Below are 10181 nucleotides of genomic sequence, written 5' to 3'. Positions count from 1 at the left end.
CATTAACGGACAATTAAAGATTCCTCGTTGATATTCGTTGTTGAGAGGTTTTACTGTATTAAATTTGTTGTGTATATAATGAATGTCAATTATGTTCTTTACAAATTCAATTTAAGGGAAAATTGTTTTATGTGTGGTAAATTCACTAAGTCATGCTGTCCGCACAGCATCTACAAATAAATAAAAGAAAGCGCAGTGTCTCTGGTTTTGGAGAAAGACAATAAATAAAACAAATGGCACAGTAAAGGGATACTAAAATGGAACAGGAGAGAAAATTATTATGACAATAAAATACCATACAACGAGCTGTAGGTGCAAATGAAAATTTTTATCATTATTAAAACGCATTAATTAGAATTACGACCACAATTAACAAGCCCAAACTAATGAGTCTGAAATTATGAAAACGCGAAACAACTTCGTTCCATTATTACCGTTCCACATTTATATCTCGTTAGGAAGTTTGACAAAAATAAGTTCAGCACCACCATCAATCTCTCAAGTTGTTTAAACGTGAGCATCTCCTGTGGAGTACGTTTTTGTGTTTAAAAATTAAATTCCACTATCGAGAAGACGTCGAATCTCCGATAATATCCGGTGCGATAAATCCCGCTAATAAATTCCACCTCGATAAAGCAAAAACAAAAGTTGGTCCTTCGTTGCAGTCTTTCCGGACAGAATAAAAAGGCATAAAATGCAGATATATATAATGATATATTTTCCCGGCAGGGCTGCGCAAGCGGAGTTATCGCCGTTAAGTGGACGAGACTCCGGACTCCGGTTCGTCCTCCTATCATCGCCGGAGTATAACAATGAATAACGGCGCCTTGGAAAGAGCGGAGGAAACCGTGGGAACACGACGACCTGCATCCAGATGTGCTTAATACAGCTGCATATCTGGGCTTAATGCAATGTATTTATTTTCCAAGAGCCACTCCGGTTTCCAGCAACAGGCAACGAAACGAGTTTTGTTTTAGGTCACTGACTAACATTTTTTCTCTTTTAAAATATCACTTTGCGCCAAAATTGACTTCTCGTGGAAAAGTACAGCGCTTTTCACTGACAGCAAAAGCCATCGTTCAATTTAAACCGCATCAGCATTTTGGCATAATTAAGAGGTTTCCTCAAAAAAAAATCATAGGACGCCAGGTTTCCAAATTTTCAATCCGGATGACGTGTTGGAAGCATCAAGGTAGAAATTGGTATGCAAGGTCAGTCAAGGAGGAACGACAGGGTGTTTGCACTAGTAACTATGTGGATACAGCGCTGCATAAAATGAACTAGTCTCTTTAGGCACTTTACATAACGAAACACTGTCCACTGGCAAGTTGTTTGCTTATGGAGGTGTCTGGGATTAAATTTTCAATTATTACTTAAGTGAAAACTGAACATCTCGTTTGAAGAGAAAAAGAAAACATTGAAACTGTGAGAAAAGTTATACTGGAAAATTTAAAACATCAAAGTGTATTTCTTGTGATGAACTTAAATGAATCAAATACTTCTTTAGCACTTGCTTTAGAAATAATAACATAAAAGGTTCTTCAAGGATTACGCAATAATTCATATTTTACTAACGAATTTAGTGTAACTATTTGGCAAATATAATATTCCTTTCTATTGTAATTGTATTTGCTTTAGCATGTGAGAAACGTTCCCTGCTAACCAGATATCAATCAATAAAATGTCTATGGAACGCTTCAAACTTGATGGTAATGAAAACAAATAAAAAATTGTCTTTTCAAAAATAAATTCTCTTGTACTAAGTATGTAATAAAATATACGCGTACTAAAAATTTTAGCTTTGTAAACGTACCATACGTTTGAAACATCTAACATGAATTGTCATGAAGTAACGGATTAGTTAGTTTGAAAACGGTTCCTATATGCATGAGTTGCTAACATTTGAGTGAACCGTTGTTCCGTTGGTATGGTCCAATAGCACTTGGGTTATGTGTACTACTGTAAAGCTAAGCCACACGTTTTCAGTACTTGTTTTTCACAGCCGCTCCTTTCCATAAATCTTTTGAAGCATGCTGTATAATTTTGTCTTTTGGTACTTATGTTTTTCTTTTTGGAAGTTTCCTTAATATAGATGTGTGATGTATATATTTTTTCTAAAGCCCAGCTTAGTCCCAGAGGAAGACATTTACACGAATTTTTTATGCTTAAGGAATCTCTTTAAAAATTAAATACATACTCCTATGTATTATTTATAAGAACATGATATGTAGGAAATGGTTAGAAACAAATGCTCATGCTGTTTTTAATTAGTAATAAGAAACATGTGTGAATAGGTTCTACAGTTTTCTTATTTTTAAAAATTAGTTAAAGCAAATTAAAAAAATATGAGCGTTAATAAACATTAATTGATTATTTTTGTAAATAGTAACCAGTTGAACTATCACTACTTTAAATCTTTTTGCAAATAAGCTCTTTCTAAGTTTGCTTATATCTAAATTTTCTGGTACATTACCGTTCTAAATGGCCCGGAAAACTTCTTTTTTATTACCTTGAAAGAATGATTTGAATATAAATTCTCTTAAAGTGTGAGTTTAAAATTTCTTCTGTTAAAAATGAGGGTACAAATTTTGTTAGATATTAGATTAGAGTATGTTGGCACACATAAGGACTAATATTTTTTATTTTTATTACTAATATTGTTTATTTACCTTTTTATTAATTAAATACAGGTCCATAAAATGTTGTAGCAAAAGTTGTTCTAACAAAACAGCAAAGAACAATGAGTACTCAAACGGGGGAAGCATACGCAGAACGCTGCTAGAAATGTTCTGAAGCTGCAGGTGATGGGTCATAGTCCATCGCGAAACACTGAGGCCTACCTGGAATGTTCGAGACGTTGCGTAAACTCAGAGTAAACATAAAACAAATAGAAATTCTGTTCCTATCTGAATCCAGTTGTCAGTCTTGGATTGAAAGTGGTTATTAATCCATGACAAATGAAGACCCTTTTGCTTGATTTCCTTTGCTTTCGCTCAAGATTTTTTGATTGTCTTTTATCTACACATTTTTTTTCTATCTATTGCAAGATCTAGAAATAAATGTATAAACCAACTTTACACTACAAGGAATAAACTGTTATGAACTAAATAATTGAAGTGCGTCGCATGAAATTTGTTCCCGTAAATAAAATCTTGTGAAGGTAGGCACAATACTACTTTACGAATTGAATAGCTTTGATGGCTGTAATAATATCCAACATTCCAGTCCATTCACCGCAGACCCTTTTAATGATATGCGGCTGTGATTGCCGTATTTCCCTACCAAAGAATTTTTCCTTTCCTTTGTAATAGAAATCCCTTTTATTGTTCTCTGTTAAATGCGAAGGGCTTGTTACAGGGTGTAAAATAAATTAAAGGTACTGCTGCAGTGCGACGAGGTAATTATGTGGCACTAAAACTGTTTATGAGAAGGTCAGCACCACAACGAAAAGGGATTATTCGGGTTTCGTGTGTATGGGTTCTAATAAAACTCTTGTGCGGGATTATAGCGGACGAAATGATAGAGAGATTTTCGAAAATCCTTTTAATAAACAATATATTACAACGAAAAACATCGACATTTTTATACATAGGTATTTACAATGATTACCGACCAATAATTGATATTTCATTACGGTATAATACAGAAAGAGGCACTGACCTTATGATAATTTCGTGTAGATTTAATCGTCAATTTGTTTAATTTAACGCAAATTCGTCATCAAAGTCGTATACATAATTACGTTAATTTACATTGTTATTCATTGCTCGTTACAAACTAGGACTAACGTTCTACATATATTTACTTTAAAAACTTTGTATAATTTTAACCAAATCACACGTAAACAGACACCAAAATCGATAAGCGGAAATTTTGATTATTTCACAAGATTGATTGAACGTTGACTCTTCACATCTTGAGTACAGGGTGAGGAGAAAGAACTCGATATTTCTTTTTTGAAGCTTCTATAAAAAAAACTTCATAAAAATGTTTTACAAACAGTGTCTTAAGAGTAATTTTGTATTTTGATAGTCCGGGGTGATTTTTAATGATTGAGACAAATTTAGTGGGTTGGCACTCCCGAATAATTGGTACGCCTAGTCATTTGTCAAAAAGTTGTCTGTTGGTTCGCTTTCTAGGTTAAGATTCTAGATTCACAATGATTTATTTTCATTTTTGAACTGTTATATTTGAATTTGACAGTCAAGTGTACCAACATAAAATCGAGAGTAGTTTCTACGTAACACATTTCATAAACAAAAATAATCGAGCAGCAAAATTTTTATTATGATATTGGATCACCTAATTAAGCTTGTTTATTAAAGCTTTTTTCGTTTATATCTCACAAATAATTATTCTCTAGAACAAAACACCATTGTTAAAAAAATAGAAACTTTTGGGATAAGTTTTCTAAATTGGAATTTATGTATCTTGGAAAAAAGTTTCTAATTTATTAGCTTGACAACGTTCAAATTATGTCACAAATTTTCAAAAAAAAGATAACAATTTTCAGGACGTCTAGATTGTCCTTAGAGAAAAATGTCCTCAACCTGCATAAACTAATTGAAGCCTACAAATGATACAGTCACGAGTAGAACCATTTAACATCTTTTATCAAAAATTCTAAAATGTACACAAATACAATGCGTACCGTCGAATGTAAAACAAATCTAAAAATCAATGAGGCTTTAAAAATAGTCTCGACGCCAACTTGTGAAGTTCCAACACATTTGTCACTGTAAAACAGAAGAAAATAAGCAACATTGACGCCGCTTCTTATGCACATAATCCTCACTGAATATTTCATGAACACTCTGTATACGTAACAGCGCTCTCTTTATGTACAAGCTGATATGGACTTGAATAGACACGTCTAATCTATTTACATCGACGAAATGAAAGGGAACGTGTTGGCAGTGTTAAAAAACGTAAATTCGATAAGCGATCGATAATTTATTCAATTTATTATGACACACGACACGGGGTAATTTTGTTACAAGTGCTTAAACAAAACGACACCCCCGAGGATATTTTTGGTTACATACTACAGGAAATTTAGCAAATGTAGCTATCCTGCGTCGATAATAAATTACTTTTGCCGTTACGTTTCACCCCGGAATGGTTATTAAATTGTCCCTCGATGTCTATGGTGGATGAGGTGGCAAGCTTTTTTTCGACGGTGGGGGGGTTTTATCGAAATTGTTGGGTGGTATCTGTGTGATTTGATTAATGGTAAAGTAGTTAGTTATGCGGGATGTGAATTTGGTTTATTGAACCCCAAACAATTATTCGTAATTATCCAATTCATGGTTGCACAGTTTCCTATCAGTAGCACACTTAATCTACTGTGTGGCTGATATTCCTGGTTTAATTATTGTGATTTAATTGGTTGCAATGGTAATTAACCGGTTTGAATGAGGCGGGCTGAATGCGTTGCTTTTTACGTTCGAAGCGATAGAGAGCTTTGTTTCGCCGGAAAAGCTTTGTTTTCTTAATTGAGCCTGCGTTAGTTGTGCGTTCTGGCTAGAGGAACTCCGAAATTTGTGAAACAAATCGAGTGTCTTTGTTGGCGAAATAAGTAAAAACAAGAAAAATAATGTTTACGAAAAACTTTTCTTTCAAGCAATAAGTTATAAATTGAAATGAAATATCTAGATGACTGCTGTTTCCCTCAAAGTCTTAGAACTTTGCAATGAAAGATTATTTTGTTGTGTTTAAAAATATTTTAACAATTAACAAATTTACGAAAATATTTGTATATTGTTAAGTATTTCATTTGAACGTAAGGAATACAGAAAAATATATACAATTTATAAAAGAATTTTTAGGCAGCCTTAATGAAAACGGTAATTTTACGTATTCACAAGCGGACGAAAAGTAACTCTTTTTCGGACGCTGACCGTGGCGCCATCTGTTTTTCTGTTTAGCAAGTTAACAATGAGACCGACAAAACCGATAATTTAATAATAAATAATTTTATGGCAAATAGTAAATTTCTAGTTTTTTTGGCAAGCTGATAACAAATACTATTAAAAAATTGTTAGTGTGTATTAATAAATTTATTTATTTGAAAAAGTTAGATACAAAATAAGTTTGTAAATTTTCCAATGATGTCTTCTGCTTGTAGTTCGTGTGGTCGCCGAAAAAATTTAATGTGCACCTTTTCCAAAAAGTGTCTTTTGCTCTCGCCTGTTTAAGCCTCGGCTGCGCCTTGGCAGAAAACTCTAATTTATTAATTCACAATTTCTTTCAAACACAAAAATCAACTGAAAGCGTCTTTCATCATTTAAATTATGTTACTTAACTCGAATAGTTTTTATTAATTATGAATATCTTTCAGTAGCTCGTTTTTCCTGAAGTTTTTAATATTTGCCTTTTACCCTCTTGAATTTAATTTGCACATTTTTCTCTACATTCCTATCTCCTTTTTGTGAACGTGTTTCACGATGTTTGATGTTTCAGCTTTTACTGTTTCTTTATTAATAAATAAATGATTAACTTTAGACATAGTTATGCCACTACAGACTTTTTTGTAGAGAATTTCATTGTCTAGGAAATTGCCTAAACAATTTTCTTATGTCTGGATTTGTTTTCTGGACGTTTTAAGTGAAACAGTAAAAAAGGACATTTCGCAAGGAACACACTAAAAAACTCAGTAACTATTTTTTATTATGTTGTCATCAAGAATAGACTTGTGGAGAGAAATCGCAGCACAAATTTACTTCTACGTGAGTGAAAATTGAGTTTCAAAATTTCAGACAAACAAAAAAGCGGGTTAAAAAAAAGCTTTTAGAAAGATAAATTGGAAAATCTGCCTAAACAAATTTTAACCCAAACAAATTTACTTATTAATTATTATAGGGTAATTGTTCACTTTAGCTGGAATTTTCGCATTTTTTCTGGCTAGACAGCCTCAGGGCGTCCTCCTAGATCGTTTCCCATCATTCAAACCTTGTGCAAATGCCTTTTTTTCTCTCTTGTTGTGTTTCAAGGTCGCGTCAATGTCGCGCCAATGTCTTAGGATAACTAAAGGGCGAGGAAAATTCATTTGCACAAGATTTGAGTGGTGGAAAACGATGTAGGAAAATGTCCTGAGGCTGTCTAGCCAGAAAAAACGGGAAAATTCCAGAAGTAGCTAAAGTGAACAATAACCGATTATAGAAACTTCTTAATTTAAAGAATTCAGAGGGTGTTCACTGATAATAAAGAGTCCTGATCTCAAATGAAGAGGTCACCGGTTTCGATGAACAATGTGTCATAAGGCGCTGCGAAGCTCCGAGGCCTACCTGGAATGTTCGGGACAGGGGGATAAAATAATTACAGTACGGAATAACAAATAACGAGTTTTGTTATAACCGACTCGGTAATAAAAAATATATTTGATGATTTACTGTGATTTTAATTTCAAAAATTGACATTTCAATTTTAGTGAGGTATTTATTTTAGGAAGAGAGAACAAAATCAAAGCGTTTATAATAACAAAAACCTTTTAAAACAGCTGCAAAATTCCATTTTTATTTATCTAGTTTACCCTCATTCGCCACATGTTGCTCTCATCACTTCCGTAACGACAGAAATATCAGTCTTGACACAAGTAGATATCAAACAGGATCAAAAATAAATCTTTCAAATTCACTGGAAATTAACTAGGAAAGCAAAAATAGAGTGGGACTTTGCAGTCTCGTCACGTCCACGTGTAATTCAAATAAATTACCGATCGCTCGCATTCGTTGTAATCACACTACAGAAGTTGTCTGTTTTCCTATCGGTGTACTATTACCTTTTATTGCTTACATTCTAAACACAAATAGCGAAGAAAGTTTTCCGTTTGCGCGTATAAACTGTACAAGGACCGTTGCATCATTGAAATGCACTGGATTCCAGCCGATATTTTCACCTCAAGTTGCCGAAAACGGCAACGAACGAGCAGAGGAGGATCGATAATTGTGGCTTCATTTTACAGCACATACTTGTTGAGTCTTTGGAAGCCTCTAAATTGCCCCTAGTAACTTCCTCCTGACATCGCCCTATCGAGTCGATATCTATATCACTCATGGGCCTACCGTTAACTTCCAGCGGCGATATGCAATAATTTTTCGATATAAACTCGAGTAAACTACCGTTAGCTAAAGGTCCTTCCAACAGCGAGTGTATGTGACAATCACAAGGAAAATGATTCGCTATCACAGTCAACTTATCGACACCGATGTTGAGAGTCTCGGCGCGAGGTATCTCCAGGATGTGGTTCCCCTGCAGCTTGAGGTACCCGATGCGCTGCTCCTGCGTCAGGTTGAGCTCCTGGATGCCGTCGATCTTGTTGTTGAGGATGTACAAGTTGCTGATGAAGGTTAAGCCGTCGAAAGCATCACTCTCGATCACGCCTAGATCGGACTCTTGTATGGACAGCACACCGACGTTCGTTAAACCCCGAAACGTTCCTTCTTTCAGAGAGGGCAAGTCCATGAAGGCCAATTTTAAAAAGCCGACGGTGTCTAAACCGTTAAAAGCGTCCGGCTCTAAAACGCGCACTCCCGAAGGGAAATTCAGCCTTTCAACATTCGTTAAACCGCTGAACGCGTTGCTCTCGATTTTGATTATGGGGTTATTAGTCAGGACCAGCAGTTTCAGATTCGACGTTCCTGCGAACGCGTAACCCTCCACCTTCTTGATTTTGTTGTGGCTGAGGTAGATAGAGGTGATGTTTTGGAGGCCCGCGAAGGCGAACTGAGCCACGGTGGCCAGAGGGGTTTGCTGCATAAAGAAAACATACAAGTGAAAGTATTATTATTATCTAAAGATTCAAGTTTGTAGTGGATACGTAATAGATTATTATGTTATTAGGAGCAAAAATGAAGTTTTATGTGCTGAGGCTGGTAGTTTGACAAACCAGCCAAAACACCTAAAAACCTAAAAATTTTCAACGCAAATGCTAAATGTAGAGTGTGTACTGTTTTCTCAATTTGATTGTAGGTCGTAAAATTTTATGGTAGCAAGTCATATTTTAAACAGGATTGTATTGTACATTTTGCGCCACTTCCCAACCAATGGCTCATAATATGCAATAAAATTTTACGACTTACAACGAAATTGAGAAAACAGTATACCTGCGTGGATATGTTCTTTAAAATATACTTTTGCCGACAAAGAAATTATTGTCTCTAAATTATTTTATTCCTGTACTCGACAGACCTGTATAGACAAATCCCTAAGACGCGGAAGGCCCCTGAAGGCGAACGGCTTGATGATTGATATGTTGTTCCCGTCTAAAGACAGTTTCCGTAGATATCGCAGCCCTGCAAAGGCGTCGCTCTTGATGATGGGAAAGTGGTTCCTCGTTAGCGAGAGATGTTCCACAGTTGAAGGTAGCAGTTTCACAGGGATCTCTCTTAATCCACCGGAATTACACAGCACCTGAAACAAAAAATCAAATTAAGAGCGTTAAAGTCGAGTTATGGAGGGTCCGGGCCGGAAGTCAATTGGGGTTTACACGCCTGGACTTATCTAGAAAGGTCCTTGCAGTCGTGATTTACTAGGGTGAGACGCAGAGACGGATTCCAGGTTTTTTGTTGCTGATTGGCGACGATGTGCGAAAATATTTTTGGCCTGGCGTCGCTACGTCATTAAACATTTGCTCCCGCCTGTCGGCCATAATGAGGATGAATGCTTTCCTGCTATTGCAGATTAACGGATGCAACTTAACACTATGTTCCAGATGTTACCGATTTATCAATTATTGAAGAATACGATGCCGATTTTAAATTAACCTGCATAAATGTTTTTCAAAATGAGATATTATTCTAACAATTAATTTGATATTTAAAAAATTGTGTTCAAATCAATACAATGTTGTTTTTAGTAGTCAGAAAATCTTTCTAAATTAGACAGTAAAGGGTGAAGTCAAGTTTGTCTGACACTCCGTGCCAGTTGGGGCCTTAATTATTGCTATTCAAATCTCCAATGTGGTTTACTATTTAGGCCACGAAATAATCACTAAGTTATATTTAGACAACAATACAGTACATAACAGATCCTCTCCAAAACTGTTACGTCTGGAAAAGGAATAATTACTGTGTTAAAAATATGTTGACCTACTTCGGCGTGGATTTAAAAAATTTAAGTTTTATTTTAAAATTTTACTCTTTTAAATGTTATCATTATAGCAAATTAACGCTTGACAAATA

General features: G+C 35.1%; 1 protein-coding gene across 3 annotated transcripts in view; it reads right to left on the bottom strand.

Moving 5' to 3' along the window:
* Positions 1 to 3534: 3534 nt before the first annotated feature.
* Positions 3535 to 10181, bottom strand: part of LOC138132936 (chondroadherin) — a 125504-nt gene continuing 118857 nt past the window's right edge. For 2 of the 3 annotated variants that reach the window (XM_069050673.1, XM_069050672.1), the window contains 2 exons: positions 9190 to 9411; positions 7361 to 8751 (listed from right to left, as the gene is read on the bottom strand). In XM_069050673.1, coding sequence (XP_068906774.1) covers positions 7894 to 8751; positions 9190 to 9411 — 1080 coding nt within the window. In that variant the 3' untranslated portion in view covers positions 7361 to 7893. Of the gene's footprint in view, positions 3966 to 7360; positions 8752 to 9189; positions 9412 to 10181 lie in introns of those variants that run through there. The other variant, XR_011160223.1, reaches the window with a different exon arrangement.

Source organism: Tenebrio molitor, chromosome 6 (genome assembly GCF_963966145.1).
Source record: "Tenebrio molitor chromosome 6, icTenMoli1.1, whole genome shotgun sequence".
NCBI classification, from domain to species: Eukaryota; Metazoa; Arthropoda; class Insecta; order Coleoptera; family Tenebrionidae; genus Tenebrio; species Tenebrio molitor.
Note: the sequence above shows the minus strand (reverse complement) of the source record. Positions and strands in the feature narration are given on the sequence as shown.